General features: G+C 44.8%; 1 protein-coding gene across 1 annotated transcript in view; it reads right to left on the bottom strand.

The window, feature by feature from the left end:
* Positions 1-23,890, bottom strand: part of LOC144753957 (E3 ubiquitin-protein ligase TRIM39-like) — a 382,422-nt gene that overhangs the window by 236,752 nt on the left and 121,780 nt on the right. Inside the window, exon 3 of the mRNA XM_078641478.1 lies at positions 22,398-22,628. Coding sequence (XP_078497604.1) covers positions 22,398-22,628 — 231 coding nt within the window. The remainder of the gene's footprint in view (positions 1-22,397; positions 22,629-23,890) is intronic.

Genomic DNA, 23,890 nt, shown 5'->3' with positions numbered 1-23,890 from the left:
GCCGTCTCCGTACTTAGATTAGGGCGGAAACCGGATTTCGAGGGGTGCAGCAGGTCATTCGATTCTAGAAAGCTTGAAAGAACGCCATGCACATGTTTCTCCGTGATTTTAGCCAGCGCCGGGAGGAGGGAAATCGGCCTGTAGTTGGCCGGAACCTCTGAGTCAAGCCCAGGCTTCTTGAGGAGGGGAATCACCATTGCCCTTTTCCAGGACCGCGGGACCCTCCCCTCACTCAAAGACAGGTTCAGGAGAGGGTTGACCAATGGGTTGACCACAGCCGCCATCCTGGCCAAAAATTTGGCCGGACAGGGGTCTAATGGCGAACCCGATTTAAGATTGGCCAGAAGTGCAAGGGAAGCATCGGTGGAGACAAAGGGAAACTCCGCTAAAACAGCATCCCGAGTGGTCGACGGAGCTAGTCCGGCCACCATGCTGGAAAACACTTCAGCAGACCTCTCTGTAAAGGAGTCCTGGATAGATTTAATCTTGTCCGTGAAGAACTTGGCAAGATCGCAGACCCACGACTCAGATGGCGCTATTTGAGGCAAATTGGACCTGGGGGCCGTGAACTCCCTCACCACAGTAAAGATCTCTTTGCATGAATTGGAGGCAGCCTCTATCCTCCTGGCAAGATAGTCTTTTTTCTCACGGAGAATGTCGCGATGGTAAGCTTTGACCGCTGTCCTGTAAGCAAGTCTGGCCTCCAAGTCATACTGAAGGCGCCACGCCCTCTCAGCCACCTTGCATTGGCGACGAGTGGCACACAGTGCCTCAGTGAACCACGGTGCAGAGACCCGCTTAGCCGTGGCCCGAGGGGCCATTGCGGGGGCTAGGTCATTCAGCCTCTCCAGCAGCCACACCTGCATGGACTCTACGTCCTGCTCTAAGTCACCTGAGAGGGGGCACGGATGGTCCACAGAAGCCTGAGTTAACAGCTCGGGAGTCACTCTGTGCAGTGCCCTCAAAGCAGAACCATACTGTCTAGGGGCACTGCTGGGTAATTTCTCACTACCCAGTACAGAAAACCTGGCCAGCCTGTGGTCGGTCCACAGCACCGGGAGAAGCTCAATATCCACTAGAGGGACCGAAGAAAAAACCTGATCCAAGGTGTGTCCCTTGTCGTGTGTGGGGCCCACAAGAAAAGGGACGAAGCCGAGAGGAGCCGTAATATCAAACAATTTGTTCGAGTCCGAGTCCTCACCCACATCCATGTGAAAATTAAAATCTACCGCCAGCAGACAGTGCCGCGCACTCAAAGCTAGTCCCAAGATGGCAACCTGGAGGTCATCAAGAAAAGAACCCACTGGTCCAGGGGGTCTGTATACCAGCAACCCTTTCAAAGCTTGTTGCGGGGTCAACCTAATGGTGAAGGCGAGGGATTCAGATCCTGCAATTGTATCCAAGGGAAGAATAGAGCATGAAGCTATCTTCTTCACCACCACCGCCACCCCACCTCCCCTTCCCTTGGCTCTATCTTGTCGAAAGATATTATAGTCCGGTGGAATAGCCGCCATAATGTCGGGATTGGACATCTCACCCAGCCAAGTTTCAGTCAGCAGAAGACATAATGGTTTTTTCCTAACAAGGAGGTCAAAGATCTCCAGGGCATGCCTACCTACTGATCTCGTGTTGAGCAATAAGCAAAGATGTTTCACACGATCCTCACCTCTCCGCAGTGAGGCGGCGGGGGCATAACCAGGCGACCAACCACACCCAGGACAGAACCGTTTTCCCCTAAAACGACCCGGAAAAACGGATCGACAAGCGCAAGAAAATGTTTGCATGGCGCGGAGTTCCCTCGATGAATAACAGACCATCTTCCCCGGAGAAAGGGAACCCTGTGAAACCAGGCCCTCCCACCGCTCCGCTGCCTCCGGGACGCTGACGGGCGCAGATGGGCTGGACTCTGGCATGACTCCGGCGGTGATCCGCCGTTCCTGCTGCGCGTTACCGCTGCGCGTAGGCATGACTTCCTTTAAGAGGAGGTCGATCGCCAGAAACGCTAGAGCGTGCACCCCAGAGCCTGAAACCTACCCTCACCCAAAATGGCCGCTGCAAAAACGGAGCTGCCGGTAACACACACCCACAGGAGCCGGGACCCGCCAAGCGCGGTGAAAGCAACTATTATAGTGCAGGTAGGTGGAAATAGCCCATTAAAAACAGGGGAAACAAATAAGATTAAGAAAAAAAAATACAAAACGAGGAAGTTTAAGAGCAGCGCTATAAATTCACAACCGAGCGCCACAACTGAGCGCAAAGCAATGAGGCGCCCAGCGAGGTCTTGTGTCCGCTAGTCTGCAGGACATCAGGTGGCAAGACAGGGCCCCCTAGTTACCTCCCTTAAGAGGAGGTCGATCGCCAGAAACGCTAGAGCGTGCAACCCAGAGCCTGAAACCTACCCTCACCCAAAATGGCCGCTGCAAAAACGGAGCTGCCGGTAACACACACCCACAGGAGCCGGGACCCGCCAAGCGCGGTGAAAGCAACAATTATAGTGCAGGTAGGTGGAAATAGCCCATTAAAAACAGGGGAAACAAATAAGATTAAGAAAAAAAAATACAAAACGAGGAAGTTTAAGAGCAGCGCTATAAATTCACAACCGAGCGCCACAACTGAGCGCTAAGCAATGAGGCGCCCAGCGAGGTCTCGTGTCCGCTAGTCCGCAGGACATCAGGTGGCAAGACAGTGTCATGACACTGTCATGACTGTACCAGCGGCTGCTTTTAATATATTTAAAGTGCTGTGATTGCACCTACGGGAGTTTTCTGCTTCTTGGGTGATTGTTACTGGTGTATACAATGGATAATGCACCTACGGGAGTTTTCTGCTTCTTGGGTGATTGTTACCGGTGTATACAAAGGATACGCCTATTTGCGATAAAATGATATTATTGCGATTCATTGCATTGAAATTGCACTTTTCTAACAATGATCTACAGCGTACCGTCTGTCCGTTGTCTGCATCTTTCAAAGCAGCAGACGTCATACAGTATTCCGATTGCTGATACCATTTTTCACTACGCTCTTCCCTCCGTCACGGTCTTCATTCTCACGCTCAAGCAACACGTCAGCATCAGGATCGTGTATCGTCATCGGCGCCCATCTTAGTTACCGTAGTAACCCTATGCTTTTCTCCTGCGATACGGAAGCTTTGTCCAAGCAATTCGATTGAAGTATCGCATTGTGTGAAAATATTGATAGCTGCAAGCGCATACAAGGAAATTCCGGATTTGGATACATCAAGTGAGTTTGCCCTACCTTTTCACTTTTATTCATTGTACCACCGGTATTTCTATTTTTAGACGCTTTTACTCACTTTGAGTATATCTCTCAACACAAAGTGAAGGACTACAATTTCAACTACCTTTTGTCCACATTGTAGTGTGTGAGCCAAATTATAATTTTTTTATTTAAAGCAGTATTGCCACCATGCAATTTGATCCATACAATTTGATCCTCCAGCTAAATTTCTACCACAAGCACTAGCATAGCCAATAGGTCTCGCCTTTGGGACCTTATAAGAGATTACTAAAGAGATGTCCTTGCCTTTACTTAGAGGTGTCAGTTTACAGGATTTGGGGGAACTGTGTGTCGTTTTACCCAAAATGTAGTCTGCCATTTAAATAAGTATTTAAATTGTAAAAGTGCTCTGAAACACACCGTTTTAAATGTGATGGAATGGACACGTTTATTTTTGCCACACATTTTACTTTGGCGGCTGAACTCTAGCTGAAGTATTGCAACTGAACAAACAAACAAAACCATTCAAGCTGCAAGTAAGAATGTTTGGTTAATTTTATCTTTCAGATGCCTTAAAGTGGGAAGAGAGTGCCATCAGCCAAATGAAAGATGTTTGCATTACTCTTCAGGTCAGTGCCAGTGTGACTGCAAAAGGTCTAATAACTGTTCAAAACTGCCCAGAACCAGTGCAACATTGCCTCCCAAACTGTGTGTTTTAGTGAAGTGTCTCTACCCACACATGAGCACTTTTGAAGTAAGATTTTTTAAGCTAAAGCTTCACTAGTGTTTTAGAAGGAAAAAGTTGTGATTAAGAACACAGACATAAGCAGTACAATGTAGCATACACTCATTTGAAAGTGAGATACAAATTTCTTTAGATCATTTTTAAATAGCTTAGGAACTAATTAAAGAATCATTGGCAAAGCCAAAAGGTTTTCCTAAGCAAGATCTTTTGACTTTGTCAAAGTTTTTTTTAAAGAAATTACATTTTTTTATTTTTGGAGACTTTATCATCATCGGGGTCCGGTCTGAGGGTATCGTAGGTATACTGAGGGTGCCTAGCGTCAAGGGCGGTGTGCCAATTACGCTACCACCCCCCTCCCGTGACACATGGTGTACCATGAATACACCATTTAAGTGCTGAAACCTCCTAAACCAGGAGTGACTGGGTAGAGAATCCTCTCGCCATTATTTTTTGCACTTTTTTTCCCCATTTTTCACTTTTCACGTCCCTAGGTAAGGGTGGGCCTTAGCACGCCCATACCTCCAGGGTTCGATACACCTTTTTAGTCCTGATGAATGCCTGGTAACTTGACACCGTTTCAAAGGCAGAAACATGTTGACTGACAAATAACTAACTCTGGAAACGACCACACAAATAAATGTGGACTACTTTCCTACACTTAAATTTTAAGTATATGTCCTAGTGATCTGATAATAAATAATTTTTTAGATACACTTAAGACATCTTTTTAACTTCCTCACTACAAATAATTTACCTTCACTGCACGCCCAAACTCACAAAACCTGCTCCGCAGTAGATCTGGCGTTGAAGCACACTAAAGAGGCACTCGGCCTCTTTAGTGGGGCCCAATGATGAAGCATGTCACCACTAGGTGGTGAGTGAGGGCTTTCCTAACTGATCCAAGTGAGGCCAGTCTCAGTTCTTCCGCTCATATTTGTGGTCTCTCAGACTCCAGAGGACACTCTTTTGTTGTTTCAATAGACTTCATTATATACGCAGCAATCATTTTCAATGCTCGCATCAAGAACAGTCTGTAAGATTCGAGCCAGACCGTTGGCTTGTCTCTGGTTCGTGTCCAGTTCATTTAGAGTGAGAGAGTCAAGAGTGGTGAGTACATAAAAGAAGATCTGTTTGGCGATCCAGGAAGGACTCATTAATAAATGCTGGACAGATGCTTATATTCAATTCAAGAGAAGTGGCCTGTGTCCCTCATTGTAGTGTCCACAATGTGTGCTCAGAGGAGAGTGATTACCAGGAGAACCAAATTTTGAAAGGCCGCTCAGTTAAGAGGTGGAGTCTGCCTGTATAACCTTTATCAAACATCCCAGTGCTGCGACACCTTGGGATCTGTACCTTGCTCAGTACTACACCCTTAAATCTAACAGGCTGTGTGTAGCACAGGCGCAGAATGAATTTCTGAGAGTCAGGCAAGAAGGCAGAAGCCTGGCACGTGACAAGCCCAGGGACACATTGCTGGCGCAAACAAAGCATGAGCGGCATCCCATAATTATGTATTCGGAAGTGGAACAGAGTGCAGTTATTTATGAATTTCTTGAAATCGGTTCTTATGTTTTTGATATAAAACTTGTAAACAGTTTGTGACTTACAAAATCTTTTCCAACTCAGTTAAAACTCAGTCAAATCCCAAAAAAAAGTGTGCTTTGACGGCGAGCAATCTAGTGCAAGCCGTGTTCCACCTGAATCTACACTATGTTCTCAAACTGAAACAGTTTGTAGCAAAGAAGTGCCTTCTATGGTGTTCTCAAAAACGCACAAATACACACCTAGGAATGGATATGGGGATAATCAAGCTACATGAGGGAGGCCAGTGGGAAACATAAAAGACAGTGGAAAAGGGGGTGGTGGGTGAAACGGAGAGTGGGTTACAAAGAATGGAAAGCAGGAGGAGGATGAGGGTTTTGGAAACAACGGAAGGTGGAGGTGGGTTAAAACAAGGACAGAAAGCAGTGGCGAGGAAGAGGCACTGCAGGCACATGCACTCTCTGAGAGCACATGATAAATTAAAAGAGTATCAGTGCTTCGGCACCTTGGGAGCTGCACCTTGCTCATAGTTATAATCCACATTTGTAATAATCCACATTTGTAAAGCGCACAATCACCCGTTAGGGTCTCTAGGCGCTGGGGGCCGTCGGGAAGATTAAGCAAGCTATTGCCCAGAGTCACATGGTGCTGGGCCACCTGCCACCGGCGCTGGGGATCGAACCGTGATCCCCAGATTCCAGCGTCAGTCGCCCTGGCCGCGGCGCCACACCTCTCCCTGTGTTATGCCCTTACATCCAACAGGCTGTGTGTGACACCGCCCATGTGCAGTATTCTTACAAGGAAGGAACCTCTGAGAGTCAGCTGGTTAGTATGCAAAAAGGAAGGCAGAAGCGTGGCAGTCAACAAGTATTCAAAATTATTATTATTATTATATTTAAACGTATATGGCGCAACAGCTACCTGGAGGTTTCCAGGCACCTATGGACGCATGCTGAGAAGAGGAGTAATCAATGGAGCTTACTGATTGAATAGCCACGTCTTGATGCCTTTATGGAATCTAACATAGTTAAGCTCATGGCGAAGTAAAAGAGGTAGAGAATTCCACAATGCAGGAGCCAATTAAGAAAAAGAGCGACCACCCATCCGGGCCCGTATAAATCTAGGGGTCACAAATTTGGCCTGCTTTGATGATCGCAGATGACGAGTGGGAATGTATTGTTTCACCAGCGTACTAAAATAGCTAGGAGCCTTTCCGGCATTGACTCTGTGCATAAAGCAGAGTGCTTTAAATTTAGAGCGATTTCCAATCTTTAGCCAATGTAAGTCGCGAAGATGTTTTGTGATGGGGTCCTTCTAGGGAGCCGGTAAAGGAGCCTTGCTGCTGCGTTTTGGACTACTTGCAGCCTACGAATGACATCCTTCTTGGCCCCAAGGTGTAAGACATTCCCATAGTCCAACCTGGAAATAATCAAGGCTTGGACGACCGTCTTTTGCGCCCCTTCTGGCAGCATCCATAGGAACTTTCTCAGCCATTTCAAAATGGCAAAGCATGTTGATGTGGTCTTCACTGCTTGTTGTCGCATGGACAATTGGTCATCAATAATGATGCCCAAGTTGCTAACACATTGCAAAGGTTAAGGAAGAGGCCCCATTTGGTGCGGCCAATGCTGTGGGCCCCAGAGATAATATTCATCAAGATCCCTTAAGATTTCATAATCATGACTTGTACACAAGGAACTTTCTGTACCAATTTCAGTTCAATGCGCAAGTACTTCAACGCCTACTTTCAAACTGATTGCCAAGTCGGCTGATAGTGTCCACCAAGCCAATGACAGGCAGCTCACACGCAGCATTTTCAAGTGCAACGAGAGCACTGCTGGGCAAGTAGCTGGTGTTTCCTAACACACGTAATAGATCAGTTAATTGATAGTGACTCGTTATACATAATCATCGTGATAATTGTGTGAAAATCCTGAAAAACCATCTAAAGAACATCCTCTATGGGTTTATTGACAAGAAAAAAGCTGTGTTTGTCGTGAAGAATGAAAACTGAAAGAAAGTGCATGTGAACATTCATGGCACAGGTGAATCGATGTACTAGATAACAACGGTTAATAAGTGGCTAAATCCTGGAGCCGCGAACTGACCGTGGTGTGTTACGAGCCATGAGGTGAGTTAAATTAATAATAATACGAAGATTCCAGTTGGTGTGTCTTTAGAAATGGGGGGAGATATTATTGGGTCATTCTTGGCCTTAAACAATGTGTGTGCTCCAAGAGCCGTGAGGCAAAAGAAATTAAAAACGTGAAGCTGCAGGTAAAGGAAACCTGGTTGCTGTGTCTGTTTACTGTGGAAACGGGGGTCGGAAATTGTGAAAAAGTAGTGCGGGGAGTTAAATAGGCTCTCCTGGTGCTGAAACCCAGATCGATGTCATGACAAAACAAAAGCATGACGTTGATTCAAGGAGCTTGAAAGCCTATATGTGCACTTACTAAGATGTATCCGCATTTCTCGAGTAACCTGATTCCGGTGGCGTTTACTATGTGGAACTAATACCACGTATCTAGCAGCAACAAGGCAGCCATCTCCCAATGGGCGGCTCACACTGAAAGGTTAAAAAGAAAAAAAGAGTGTGCAGGCTGCAGCAGTAGGCGCACACGCGCTTGGGAAAGCAGTCTTCACTTTTTCAAGCACTGCACTTGTGCTTGTGGCGCGCCGCTGCGCGCTCCCACAAGGTGGATCTCGCTACAAGTACGAGTGCAGTGCTTTAAAAAGTGAAGAGCAACGGCTAAAGGCCCTCCGATGCAGCACATGCGCGCTGCGTAGGCGAGACCCAAAAAGGTGATCCACCCTGAGGTTCCGTGACGATTTTTAGTGATGTTTTCGACTCGCACGAATATGGTCGAGTCTGGTATTTATGAACCGCAAATGACAAGTTCAGTAAATATGCGCAGTTTCGCTGAGCTAACTCAAACCGTTCGTTTGTTATGTGGGTTTTTATTAGTACCCACGGGTTCCATCTTAGATACGGCATCCATTTTGTCTCTTGCCCTCAAGTAGCCAGCGAACGGACGATGTCCGCTTCACGACCCTGAGACTTCCAAGATATTTGTAGAAGACACATGTTCTTTGTAAATGTCTTTATGATGAGGGGGATGATACTGTAAGGCAGATGGCCCCGCTCGAGGCCCATCTTGCCGTGCCGGTTTATTGTCTCAGCCGTGCATCTCATTAGGCACGTCCCTTTGATGCCTGTATTTTCGTGTTTCCCGATACCTCCCCTTTTACACCCTTTTCGATTCCCTCACTGTCTCCATCTTCCTCTGCACCTGTCCTTGTTCCTATTTCAATCTGTTTTACTGCCGATTGGAATTCACTAATGTTGGGAAGATGGGTTTTTACAGTTGAGAACCGCCAAATGTTTCCGCACTTATGTTCCGGACCTTATGTGCATCAAAGTGACCAAAGCAACCCCTCTGAGGGATAATTATGGGAACCGGGTTGTAAACTTTGTGTATCATGATGTCCTATGGGTAAAATCTGTATAAAAGGAGCGATCCACAGAACCAATGGGAAGCAGTCTCCCCAAGTTGCACGTGTTGTACTTGCCGTGACTTCTGTGTTCCCTGCAGTAATAAACCTTGAATCTTTGACGCCGAAGGAAGTGTCCCGTGTCTCTGTAGTTTGTGCGCCGAAACAGGTATCCCATGAAGGTTATAGGTGTTGTTCCCTGGCACCGCTGGTACTATTAAAAAAGTCCAGTCCTTCAGTTGGCGCCCAACGTGGGGCGACTTCAGTGGTACCGGTCCGGTCCAAAGCCTGATGATCGTGAGGAACTTCGTGTGAAATCTCCGAGGGAAGGTGCACCCCGCTTCATCGATCCTGTTGTCGAAATAAGTGGCCCGAAGTTTTTCCCTGCGAAGATTCCCGCCTCCTGACGGCTGCGACGGACCGATGCCCTGACTGTCGACCTGTCTTCGACGCCCGGCGTAGACCTTATGTACAAGCGAGACGATAGACGGGCCTTCCTGGTGACGCCATTGAAGTTCTGAGTTAAGTATTTGTGGGTCGCTCCCAGTCCTTAGTGATTGTTTTAGCTTTTTGAAAGCTTTGGTGTTAACCTTTAAGGTTTTTGTTGTAATAGCTCACTGAGCTTTGTAATAGCCTCCTCAGGCTTTGTGGTAATAGCTCTCCGAGCTTTGTAATAGCCTTATGGCTTTGTTGTATTGCATGGTTCCATTGCATTTGTGGTTCTTAGTATTGGTTCTTAGTATTATTTGACAGTTGCAATTGCCAAAAACCGAGGGTTTTGACTTACACGAGGTTTTATTGCTTCGGTAATCCTTGAAGTTTGATACTAGGTTAGTGTGCACGATGCCTAGCCATAGTGGTTTGTTTCGTATTTTCAAATGTTGCGCAATGGATTCCCGGTTGGAGGACTCATGTCCGATACCTCCAGTTGGAACTCCTATTCATGATCTTTATAGTCGACACGGTGTGGGTCCTATAATCTATAATGATTACTGGATCCACTATACAAAGAAAGACGGTGACCTTAGATGGCCACCACACGGAACTTTTGAACTTTCGATTTTAGATAATCTTGAGGCTAAATTATTTTTAAAGAAAGCTAGGCCAGCTATGTTTGATTCCTTTCGGATATGGCGTAAAGAGGCCAAGCAGAAAGAAATCAAACAACTTAAAAAGGATAAAAAGCAAGAATTTGTTCCGATAATGCAAGCTATAAAAGAATGTAGGCAAGACAAAGAAGAAAAAGATATGGAAATCGCTACTAGATTGCATCACATGAAAATAGATAAATGTTACCCAGTTTTATCGAATAATCTAGAAAAGAAAGAAGAAGATGTAAAGGAGGATTCCTTGTTATCATATTTGATGAAATCACCACCTCCTTATGTACAGGGTGCTACTGCTCCTGTAGTTGCTCCTGTAGTACCTCCTGTTGTACCCCTTGTTGCTCCAGCGGCTGCGGGCCAGCCCGCTGTTAACCTTACGTTTGTTCCTCCATCTGTTATCGTTCCTACTGCTCCTGTACCTGCACCTTCTCAGACTGTTGTTTCTGCTACTCCGACTACCTTGTCTGTTCCTACTATGCCTTCTTTTACCTCTAGTGTTGTTGCTCCTGTTTTTCTTTCCCCATCTGTTCGTAAGCGTGTTCCTAATTCTGTTGCTACCCTTTATTCACCTCTTTCTGGTCCGTTATTTCCGTCGGATTCATCTGATACTCCTCAGAGACGGAGTCAGATCCCTAGTGGTAGGGAGAAAGAGTCATTGATAACCATGGCACATAGGTGGATAAGACATCCTGCCAATTACACTCCACGTATAGTCTTTGAAACGTTTTCTCAGTTTAATGAGCCTACGCAGAGATTCGTATTTGAGGAGATGTGTAACTTTTTGAGAGAAGAATGGTACAATGATGATGTAGATGATGTACCGTCCGACGTGATTAAACTTCAAAGTCACTTTTCAAACGGTATGATTGTAGGAGACGATGTACGACGTGCCGTGGAACGCTTATTAGCATTCAGACCCACAGCACATTCTCGGGTGTCATTAGATGATACCACTGAGAACTGGAAAGCGGTTCCTGGTCAGTATCCTATGAGAGAGGTTCCGCCGCTATGGGTACCTGGTGACCCCGGTGCAAACCCTCCGGTTCTGTCGCATTTTCGAAGGGTGTGGATACATCTTCCATGGAAACGATCGGAAGTTTTACAAGTAAAGCAATCCTTGCCCGATCCGCGTAAAAATCCGGCTGGTTATTATAAGGAGTTATCACAACTGATAGAAGCTTCTATTATGAATATTGCCGACATCGACATGTTGTTTGGCAATGTTGTACCGCAACCAGTTTGGGCTAAAATTCGTCAAGCAAATCACGCAGCTGAATTAGGGGGTGATTGGGCTGCACTGCTAGCAGCTGATGCATTGCAAGTTGGTGGGGCTAAACCTGAACAGTTGATCTTGGATTTGCCTCAGAGAATCATTACGCTCATGAAAACTCTCATGCCAGCGATGAAGGTGAACTGGGATAAGTTATCAGCTTGTAAACAAAAGAAAGACGAGAGTGTCTCGGATTTCTTTACAAGGTTTGAGGAAGCGTTTGTCGATCACAGCGGCCAGGACATGGGCGCTGAGGGAGGTCAGCGTTTATTCGTTGATAAATTCGTGTCGAATTTGTTGCCTGAGCTATGCAATAAATTAAAGAATTCAGAGAGTGCGTGGGCGGTCTCAACCCCTGCGCAAATATTAGCAACGGCCCAGTATTACGAAAATAGGGAAAAGGAAGAAAGTGATCGTGTAGAAAAGAAAACTAAGGAGCTCAAAACGAAGGTTTTGTTGCAGCAAGCATATCCTCCACGATCAAATCAAAATGATTCACAACAACAGTATCGACCGCGAGCACAGACTGATAGGATGCAGCAGCGTTCTGACAACTTTGATTATAGATCTACACTAGGATATAATCAGTGTGCGTATTGTAGGAAAGAAGGACACCTAAAATATGAGTGTCTTGCTTTAAAAGACCGTTTAAATGGTGTGTCAGCTCGAGGAAATCGTGGTGTTGGTCCGCAACAGGTTCCACGTGGTAGAGGTCGTGGTACATTCCCCAATCAGAATGACCGTTATCAAAATCAATCAGATGTGAATAATTGCTTTGACCAGCGAAATACGGGATCAGTCCGGTCTGCACAGTATAATGTGGATGATTATTATGTAGAGCATGACACTGTTGCAAACGACCATTACTAGGACAGCCTAAGACAAAGAGAGGGAGTAGTGTCAGTTCCGGTCGATCAGAGTGGGCCTTACGTTGCAATAGCTACATCGGGCGTAGTTGAGCCTTTTCTGTTAGACACTGGTGCGACGAAAAGTTCCATCATGCATTCAAAACTCCCTGGCGCACCTTTGTCTGGCTTAACGAATGTTTCCGTTGGATTCTCTGGCGCCCCTGTTAGTAACCCAGTCTCTAACCCTTTGCCTCTTATGATTGGACCACGTAAGCTAACGGCTCCACTGATTCTATCTACAGGTTGTGGTGAAAATCTTTTGGGCCTGGATTTGTTGAAACGATTATATGCAACATTGTATTGTTCCCCTGAAGGAGTGGAGCTTACATTGGGAAGGAGAGTAATCTCTCCCATGTATTTATCGGTTGATAAATTCCCATCGGAATTGAATTCCCTCCCTGCGTCCTTATGGGCCACAGGTCCCAATGATGTGGGCCTGTTAGACATTCCACCCTATGTGATTCAATTGAAACCAAATGCGCGATTACCGCGTTTACCTCAATATCGTATTTCTCTTGAGGGCGAACGAGCGCTGTTAGAAATCGTTCATGATCTCATTGGAAAAGGTGTTGTTGAAGAAACTCGTGGAAACGTGTGCAATAGCCCTGTATTGCCAATTCTGAAACGAACTGACCCAACTAAACCTCCTGTGTATCGTTTTGTTATAGATTTGAGAGAGGTAAACAAAATAGTGGTTCCGCAATTTCCTGTGGTCCCCGATATTACAGCTTTACTAACAATGATTCCAGCATCTGCCTCCTGGTTCACAGTGATCGATCTAAAAAATGCTTTCTTTAGCATCCCAATTGCAGAGGAAAGCAGAGACCTGTTCGGATTCTCATTAGGAGGTCGCAGTTTTAGGCTAAAACGCGCTCCACAGGGTTACTGTGAGAGTCCGTCAATCTACAGCCAAGCACTTAAAGGTCAACTTGATGCCTATGTATTACCTAAAGGTGCAGCTTTGATTCAATATGTGGACGACCTTTTAGTGGCAGCTGATACAGAAGCTATTTGCAAAACGGCTACAGTATCATTATTGCACTATCTACATGACTTGCACCATAAGGTATCACCTTCAAAGCTACAGTATTGTTGCCAAGAAGTTACCTATTTAGGTCACTTATTGTCAAAAGAAGGGAGAAGGTTGACCCCAGAGAGAATTGCAGCGATTTCCCGAATGACTGTGCCAAAATCCCAAAGAGATGTTCGTGCCTTTTTAGGTATTACGTCCTACTGCAGACAATGGATTCCAAATTTTTCATTGTTGGCGAAACCATTGATAGCCCTTACGTGCAAGGATGTTTCATCCCCAGTACCTTGGTCTGAAGAATGTCAGAAAAGTTTTTCTGAATTGCGTGATGCGCTGTGTTCGGCTCCTGTGTTGGGTACCCCTGACTACAGTAAGCCGTTTACACTATACGTTCACGAGAGGGATGGTTGCGCATTGAGTGTTTTGACACAACCTTTTGGTGGTAAGCAACGCCCATGTGCCTACTTTTCTTCGACTTTAGACCCAGTAGCAAGAGCCTTGCCAAGTTGCTTAAGGGCAACAGCGGCAGCTGCGGCGTCCATTCGACAGTCTGCAGGTCTAGTCATGGATAATATGCTCACGGTAATGGTTCCGCATGCAGTTGACACTCTATTGAACCGAACGAAAACTCAACATCTGACGAGCGCAAGATTGTCTGGGTATGAGTTGACGTTGCTGGCCAGTCATATACGGATAAAACGATGTAATGCGTTGAATCCAGCAACATTGCTGCCGATCGACACAGAATCAAGCAGTGAAGCAGTACATGACTGCTACCTCAGAACTGAGGAGGAAACCAAGGGTCGTATTGACCTAAAAGATACTCCATTGACAGATCCCGACGGTACTTTGTATGTGGATGGTTCCTGTTTTAAATTACCGAATGGTGATGTAACAACTGCGTATGCTATAGTTACATTGAGAACGATTGTGGAGAGCGCAAGGTTGAGTCAGAATTCAGCTCAGGCTGCTGAGCTCATTGCCTTGACGAGAGCATGTGTGTTGTCTAGAGATAAACGGGTGAATGTGTTTACAGATAGCCAATATGCGTTTGGCGTTGCACATAGTTTTGGACGGTTATGGAGAGAGAGAGGTTTTCTGACATCGCATGGTACGAAGATTCAGCATGGCCAGCTTGTGAATGATCTTTTGGATGCACTTACGTTGCCTAAGCAAGTGGCAATTGTTAAATGTAGTGCGCATCGTAAGGTGACGGATGATGTTGGTCGTGGTAATGCATTTGCGGATGAGACTGCTAAGGAGACTGCTCGGAACCTTAGCACTCGAATGTATGTGACGAGTTCGGTTAGGTGGCCTGCAGAATCAAGTATGTGTGAAAACACTATCGAGAGTGTGAAAGCAATTCAGAATGAGGCCACCGAGACTGAAAAGACCAAGTGGAGAGAAAGTACGGGGAAGTTGGATGCGAATGGTTGTTGGATTGACTTGTCGGAACAGCAAAGATGGATGTTGCCGGATGCGTATGTGCTGGCTGTTGTGACTATGGCACACGGGTTAGCACATATTAGCGCGAAAGGCATCTGTAAATTACTGTTTCCTGTGTGGAAGAACGATGGTATTACGAAATGTGCTGAACGCTTGGTTAAGAATTGTATGGTGTGTTTGATGCACAATCCTGGTAAGGGCACTCCCACTCCACCTGGCCATTTTGCCCCTCCTGCGTACCCTTTCGAAGTTATCCAGTTAGACTTTATCCACATGGAGAGATGTAATAATCTGAAGTATGTGCTGGTTGTGGTGTGTGCATTTTCTAGGTGGATTGAGGCCTACCCTCTTAAGGATAATACGGCTTTGTCCACGGCGAAAATTTTACTCAAAGAATATTTTTCCCGTTACGGAATGCCTAGAATTGTGTGGTCAGACAACGGAAGTGAGTTTGTTGGGAGCGTGATGAAGAGCGTGTGTCGCGGATTAGGGATTGTTCAAAAATTTCATAGTGCCAACCATCCTCAGTCAGCCGGTTTGGTTGAAGGGTACAATGGCACCCTTAAACTAAAACTAGCAAAGATTCAGGCTTCGACAGGTCTTTCGTGGCCTGACGCTTTACCTTTAGCATTACTGTCAACAAGGGCAACTGTACACTCCCGAGTAGGGCTCAGTCCCTATGAAATAGTGTTCGGTCGTCCTGCCAATGTTTGGGGGGTCCCTAGACCGGGTGCCTTTTGTGAACTTGAGTATCCAATGTTAATCGATTATCTTCATGACTTGACTGCTAAACTGAGGTTAATTCACCAACAGGTTCACGAAGCATTGCCAACACAGACGGAGGGTCCAGGCCACCAACTCCAGCCCGGAGATTGGGTGGTGACGCGCAACTTCTCGCGCAAGAACAATTTGGATCCCAGGTTCACTGGACCCTATCAAGCCCTCCTTGCCACGAGAACTGCAGTTCGTCTTGAGGGGCGGAAGAACTGGGTGCATGCCACCCATACCAAAAAAGTCCCCATTCCGTTGCCAGCAGACTCGTGGGTGAGGAAAGGCATTGCATCAACTGAAACCGAAGGATTGCCGGCATTTGTACCTTTCAGCGACGCACAACCTGTCGGAGAATCCTCAGTGCAGCAAAAAGGCATTATTGAACACTTGTCAACAGAAAACTCAAGAGCAGAACATTCAGCTGATCAACAGGGCGTTGTCCCTTCTACAGATCTTTTGTTTAACGAACAAACACGTCCTGGGAAAACCCGATATTTTTTAAGATCCAGCACTAAAGACTAATAAAAAAACCCGTTCTGTCCCTTGACAAGTGCATTATCCCGTTTTCCATGATCAGTTTGAACACTCATACCATTGTAATTATTTTTATATTCATTGAGCTTCGTTCCTTACACTTTTTGTTTCCACAGCTGAGAGACATTTGTTTTTATACATATATATATATATATTTGTGAAATAAAGGCCGTAGGGCCGCGCGTGTACTTCCTCCTGGTTAGTAGGTCTTGACGCTAGGTTAAAGACCGTCGATTCCTGGGAACTCCTAGGAATTGACTATTGCTACACAGAACGAAGTGCGTCAAGAAACGTTGCGGACGGTCATAGGGAATGGCATTCTCGAAGCTGATGGACTTGGAAAGAGCTCAAGCAAGAAGATTCAAGCTGCAGCAACTCAGTCGTACCAAATGTTTCATATTCCAAATATTCGTACTGTTTATGACTATTTCTGCATTTTTGGTAGGTGCAGTGTATTACACAATGTTTCACTTCTTGTCTTCTATCATACCTACTCCTACCCCTGACCTTAAATTCATCTCCACTGTTTCTCCTCATTTTTTTCACATCCTACCCGAACACGAGCAGGCTAGACGTGCAGAATTCCGCAATAATTCCTTTATTCAGCTCCTTCATCAGCATCAGTTAGTGGTTAACACTACTAATTGTTGGGTGTGTGGGTTGATGCCGCATACTACGGATAAGGGAATTCCATATCTGGTGTTACCATATAGCTCTCAAGGGTCTGCTCGAGCATTTCAAACAATGTTTCGAAGCGCACTGGGTTTCCACCCCATTCGAGAACCACGTTCCCCCTACTCTGGTCCTACTTCGTACCAAAAATCTTTGTCGATAGCAATAGAGGATTTAGATAGCGATATCTATGATCCTTCGCTTATCCCTGAAGAAGAAGTACAAGCCTATAGGGTCCTAAGTAGAGGCGAATATAGTGTGTTCACTAATGAAAAACAGCTTAAAAGTTTACCTCCGATATGGGTTGTACCCCACATTGGTAATTTTTGCCTAATAGGTCGTGGCCGTAGATCGAAAGCCCGACTTGGAGAGAGTGCTTGCACTGAAAATTACATTCTGCCAATGGTTTCCTCCCCTGTGTTCCTGGCTGCCAAGGGTACCTACTTTATTTGTCATGATCGTGCATATGCATGGTTGCCCTCTGACTTTATGGGCTCATGTTTTATTGCCAACTTGTTGCCTCCGACGTTCACTGTAGATGCAGATTATCACAAGACTAGAGTTGTGAGAGGTGTAATTAGCGAAGAGGATACTGCCGGTCAAGAGGCAGGAGATTTTTTCAAGGGTTTCCTCCCGTTTTGGGGACCTATGGTTAATAGTAGGAACCTGAGACAGTTGACTCGAGTGGTAGAATCGACAGCTAATATTACTGCCAGTGCCCTTGGTAATATCACCACAGACCTTCAGGCGGATAGACTTATGACGTTACAAAACCGTATGGTTTTAGATGTGATCTTGGCAGATCGAGGTGGGGTTTGTAAGGTGATCCATTCATCTTGCTGTATTTTCATTCCTGATAACGCTCCGACTGTTTATCAAGCCATCTCAAAGTTGCATAAAATCTCTGAATCCATACACGTGGGTGTAGGGGATTGGACGCTACTTGGATGGTTTTGGGGCCTGATGTCGACTTGGGGTTGGAAAATTCTGATGATCATTGGGGTCGTTGTAGCGTTCCTGTTCACGTGTTGCCTTTGTGTACAGTGTGGTCCTGCCTTATGTGGCCTCTGTGCTACAACGTGTATGAGACAGCCACCTGTTACCAAAGGGACTCGTCTGGATAGAGCTATGCTACAGCAACATCTCGAGGGTCTGATGAATATCGAATATGATACTGATTAGTGCTTGCCTACATGAGGGCAAAAGGAGCGTCTGAGGTTCCGTGACGATTTTTAGTGATGTTTTCGACTCGCACGAATATGGTCGAGTCTGGTATTTATGAACCGCAAATGACAAGTTCAGTAAATATGCGCAGTTTCGCTGAGCTAACTCAAACCGTTCGTTTGTTATGTGGGTTTTTATTAGTACCCACGGGTTCCATCTTAGATACGGCATCCATTTTGTCTCTTGCCCTCAAGTAGCCAGCGAACGGACGATGTCCGCTTCACGACCCTGAGACTTCCAAGATATTTGTAGAAGACACATGTTCTTTGTAAATGTCTTTATGATGAGGGGGATGATACTGTAAGGCAGATGGCCCCGCTCGAGGCCCATCTTGCCGTGCCGGTTTATTGTCTCAGCCGTGCATCTCATTAGGCACGTCCCTTTGATGCCTGTATTTTCGTGTTTCCCGATACCTCCCCTTTTACACCCTTTTCGATTCCCTCACTGTCTCCATCTTCCTCTGCACCTGTCCTTGTTCCTATTTCAATCTGTTTTACTGCCGATTGGAATTCACTAATGTTGGGAAGATGGGTTTTTACAGTTGAGAACCGCCAAATGTTTCCGCACTTATGTTCCGGACCTTATGTGCATCAAAGTGACCAAAGCAACCCCTCTGAGGGATAATTATGGGAACCGGGTTGTAAACTTTGTGTATCATGATGTCCTATGGGTAAAATCTGTATAAAAGGAGCGATCCACAGAACCAATGGGAAGCAGTCTCCCCAAGTTGCACGTGTTGTACTTGCCGTGACTTCTGTGTTCCCTGCAGTAATAAACCTTGAATCTTTGACGCCGAAGGAAGTGTCCCGTGTCTCTGTAGTTTGTGCGCCGAAACAGGTATCCCATGAAGGTTATAGGTGTTGTTCCCTGGCACCGCTGGTACTATTAAAAAAGTCCAGTCCTTCAACCCATGCCATGGTCATGGTAGAAAGAGGAATTAATTACGCACATTAAAGCTATAGATGGGGGACGCATGGGTGCTGAAAGAAAAAAAATATATATATTTTTTACACTGTTTGGGGTCTGAGGGACATGTGATCTTCAGAACATTACCTCAAATTGTCGCACCCAATGATGGAAGTGGTGATTACATGAATGTGTATGTCGAGGCACTAATGAGGATGGAGAAAGGGTTTAAACCAGTAATGAGCATTGCTCTGAATAGATTTAAATTTTATACAAGAACACAAAAATAAGAAGAATCTTTTGATGATTTTTTAACTGCTTTATCGTTACACTCCAACTTTGGTGCAATGACTGATGAAATGATAAGAGACCAAATAATAGTACAGGTTAAGAACAAGAAAATTCAGGAGAAATTGTGGTTCATGGGAGACCCCACATTGACTGAAGCAATAACTGGAGCTAAAGCGTTAGAACAATCTGAGACATGGATGGAAGTGGTCAAACAAAGTTCCTGTAACACAGACAAGGAAGAAGAATTATGTGTTGTTTAACCTAAATATGAAGTAAAGAGTGAACAACATCAGTTACATCATATGCCAAATGGGAAATTTTGTAGTAACAGATTCAATTATTCCCAGGTTCACAAAAGGAATGATACCTCTACTCATTATAATGCATGCTATAGATGTGGTGATAGATCTCACATTGCTTCCTTTCCAGGGTGTCCTGCAATTAATAGAGTGCAAAAATTGTGGCAGGATAGGACATTTTAGTAGTGTGTGCAGAAGTAATAGACGTCATCCTACACAAACACGGGCGCAGTGTCATATGTAGTTGATAAAAATGATACCACCAAAGCCAGTGATGTAGTTGAATATGACAAAGGTTTTGTGGTATCTGTTATTGACGGTGTACCAGACAATTTTACTAAGCCTCTTAAAGAGAATTTCAAATTTCAGGTGTAAATCTCATGCTCGTGGTAGATTCTAGTTCGCTGTGGACAATCATCACGCACCAATACTACCAAGAGACTTTAGCTCAAGCTATTCAATATGACAACTTGCTACCTTCTGATATAATAGCAGAGAGTTTTGACGGCACTAAAATCAATGGTTTTTTCCAAGTGGAATTGCACTTCAAAAGTAGATGTACAAATGTGAAATTATACATTACACAGAAAGGAGTTAATGTCTGGGGTTGGCGTGACCAATGGAAACTGGGTTTAACATTGAATCCGAGGTCTAGCGAACCTGTGTCTCTATGTGATGATCAACTGTTTAAAAATAAAATTGCAGTGGTTAATTCAGAAAGTAAAGTAAGAGGTAGAGAAGAAAAATGTATGAATACGTATGACAAAGTATATTGCAATAAGTTGGGAAAGTTGAAGAATTTTGTAGCAATATCATTCTTTTTGTGAACCTGGGAATAATTGAATCTGTTACTACTAAAGTTCCCATTTGGCATATGATTGATTGTTTATCATTCCAAATGGCCACAGGTTAAATTGGTTTCCAAGGCCCCATTGAGTGCTGTAATTGTTTTTTTTAAAATAAGTTTTTGCACGGGAAGGTTGTCCCTCCATTTTAGTTACAGACAATGGAGTGCAATTAACTTCTATGAGATGGGGAGTTGCCTTAAGGATTGTGGAATCAAACATAAATTTATATCCCTTTGTCTCTCTCGGTGCCCAAATTTCACCGCCCCCACCGTTGATGGTGGAAATATATTACACAATAATGCATCTCACAGATTTCTCAATTTGTGTACAGATATTGTGTACGCATTGACAAACCTGTCAAGGAATAGGAGAAAACACAAAGTCACCCACACCATACCTACTTAGGACATCCTGGAAATAGAAATGGTCGATAGCAAGCTAAGCACCTTTAATTTCCCATGATCCAGAGAGACTCTGCTAGCGCTGAGGAATTGTTTGACTACATGCAATTTGGTGGTTTGCTTTCATTTATCGACAGAGAACATTAATTGGGCTTTAGTGCACCTGCAACAAAACGTTATCTGGACCCTTCAGACTGTATGCAAAAGAGACGTCCAAAAACTGAAATGCCCACTTAAGCCTGGCAATCAAAATATCTGTTTCTGGGGTTAAGGATACAATATCTGGTTTTCTAATGTCCTAGTAGGGAGCACAGTCCACAGATGTCCTATTAGTCCAGTCACTACTGGGCTAGTTATTGGGCTCACTAGGTACCCAAAGTGCCAGTAATATTTGGTTCTCACATGATTGTAACTGGCTTCCTAAATATTTGTGCAAATCATGAAACTCTAGTATTGCTCCCCCCGCCCCCCAAAAGATCAGTACTTATTTCTTCAGGTTACCCATACCTCCAGCAGATGTTTGACTTATTTAAGGAAACTCACCTCAGGCGATGTAGAGTGATAATCAACATGCAACAAAGCATACTTTCGTACCATATCTCAAAAACAAACTGGGCCACAAATGCCCATGGCTACTTTCTGCCATGTATGTTCTTCCACAAATCACAGCTATGATGGAGGTAAACAATCGTAGTCATGAAGACTGAATAGGACATGGGGTAGCCAGACGTTGGTTCGCCTACAGTGGTACAAGTAAACAGGCCGATCTTTTTTTACTATGATTGCACGGCCACCTCTACATCAGAGCTGTGTCACTGAAATGGATCATTCTCAGTTGTCCTACATGAGTGCTGACCTTACTGGGGGAATATATGAAGGGTCATTCATAAAAACATCTACAAATGGTAGTGTTGTTTTCTAGAGGTATGCAGAGGACTTCCAACCCAACAAACTGAATGATGACAGACTTGTTGAAAGACCTACAGATGGAACAATAGATGACAGAACGATAAGGCAGAGCACTTTTACTTTTCACAAAAAATGCACATCAATTACAATTTGACATAAAATAGCCTGCAGAATGCATGCTATATCCCAGAGTGATGGTGTATGGGATCAGCTTTCAATGAAAATATGCATCTTTCTTTAAAGGACCACGGCCGATCTAAGAGAAATCAGGAATGGACAGAACATCACCTTCCATTTTTAAAGAGTGAAATAAAACCACGGGTCAGCTTGGATAGCTATTGGTTCTTTCTTTAGCTGAAACAGTTAATCTATTCACACACCCCCTGACATGTTTATTGCTCCAAATTAAGAAGTGGATTATTGAAACCGATTCCGAAAATCCACTTTTTCAAACAACAATAAACCATGTATGTAAAAAATTCATTTAAAACTTAATGTATATACATTTAAAGAGAACTAATGCAGTAGGTTACATCATTTTGAGCAATACAAGGTAGGGGAAAGCAAATCAACATCAGATGATGTCCCAACTTCGTCGCTGGAACGAGGTACTGGTTTTCCTCCCTCCCAGTGCAATTTTATGAGAATCTCAAGCAATGCTAAAGGGTGCATGAGAAACAAAAAATGAAGTTTAAATAAAATATTTCAGCAGATCCACTTATTGCTGTTTCCTCCCTCTAGTTCCACAGACATTTAATTCTCACCTTCAGTAGCTCCACATCCTCCTGCTGACACTTCCCTTCTATCTCTGTGATCAGGTCCCGGTGAGTGGATTGCTGCTTCTCCAATTCACTCAGTTTCTCTTGAATGTTCTTCATATTTTCTTTATGTTCGTTTTCCAGTTTGCTCAGAAGTTGTTGCTCTTCCTTGTCCAGAAACTTCTTCAGAAGCTCAAATGTACTACGGATCACCTCCACCTGGTTCTTGAAGTTTCCCTTCATTAAAAAGAACAAAACAAAGCACATAATTTCGGGATTTGTATGCTACACCCACATGTAATCACATTGTCTGCATCTGACACAAATTGTAGTCTGCTTCAAAATCACACATACAATTATCAACCTAACCATTTCTTTGCGATGCCATATAGAGTCTAGGGAGTGGTGGGGGCCGAAGCATGGGAGGGGGAAGAGGAGTGCTTTGTGCGGATATGTGTTTTGCCCGGCCATCTCAGCTGACAAAAAAAAAACACACATGCACACTTAGGTTTCCCTCTAACACAGACACCCTGAACGAAGCATTTTTTGTGCCCACTCATGCCAATCCCCAGGCCGCTCTCCTATGAGAGCTATAATATAGTTAACAGGAGTATGACCCATATACCTGATTAGGACTGGGTAAGGAAGGTACAATCTAAAACAACGTCCCAATAGGTGAGAATAAACAGTCAATTAATCATGCATGCACATTGCATTGCTGACAGGAAAGAAGGAGAACACTCTTTAAGTTTTAAGACAAGATAGTTAAATCATCTTATTTATACTATACGTTCATGGACAGTAATACACAGTTATTAAGCAGCACTGTATAAACTTAGTTACGTGACAACCATATAAAACTTGGTGCTCTAGAAAAGTGACTGTCGTGAGAGTGGCGACGCAAGTGAAGGAATAGACAGCGTGAATGGCGCACTGTGAACAAAGTGCAAGTTATCTACAGTGGGTGGCTCGTATCATGTGACCGGGTGATAGCACAGATTACAGTTTTTCACATTATTTGAACTACAACAGTAAAGTACGCCAATTAATAAGCTGTAAAGTCGAAGGCGTTTCGATCCACGTTAGTAAGGATCGCCATCAGGACTTGGTTGTCTGACTCGGGGCGTGCTGGAAGGAAACTTGATTTGGAAGCGATCAGGGGCGATCGTCAGTAGTGAATAGGGAGCCTGCGCGGGGGCATGGCTCAGGAGAGTTGGGCGGTCGTCTGTAATCCGCCGGAGTACTGCACGTGTCCTTAAGTTCTTCGTGCTGGCGCCGGACTGAATCCAATGGTTTGGTGAACGCTGGCGTTCGGGGTAGCGGGTGATTTACTTCCGCGGAATTACAGACGACCGCCCAGCTCTCCTGAGCCATGCCCCCGCGCAAGCTCCCTATTCACTACTGAAGATCGCCCCTGATCGCTTCCAAATCAAGTTTCCTTCCAGCACGCCCCGAGTCAGACAACCAAGTCCTGATGACGATCCTTACTAACGTGGATC

This window comes from Lissotriton helveticus, chromosome 5_1 (genome assembly GCF_964261635.1).
Source record: "Lissotriton helveticus chromosome 5_1, aLisHel1.1, whole genome shotgun sequence".
NCBI classification, from domain to species: Eukaryota; Metazoa; Chordata; class Amphibia; order Caudata; family Salamandridae; genus Lissotriton; species Lissotriton helveticus.
Note: the sequence above shows the minus strand (reverse complement) of the source record. Positions and strands in the feature narration are given on the sequence as shown.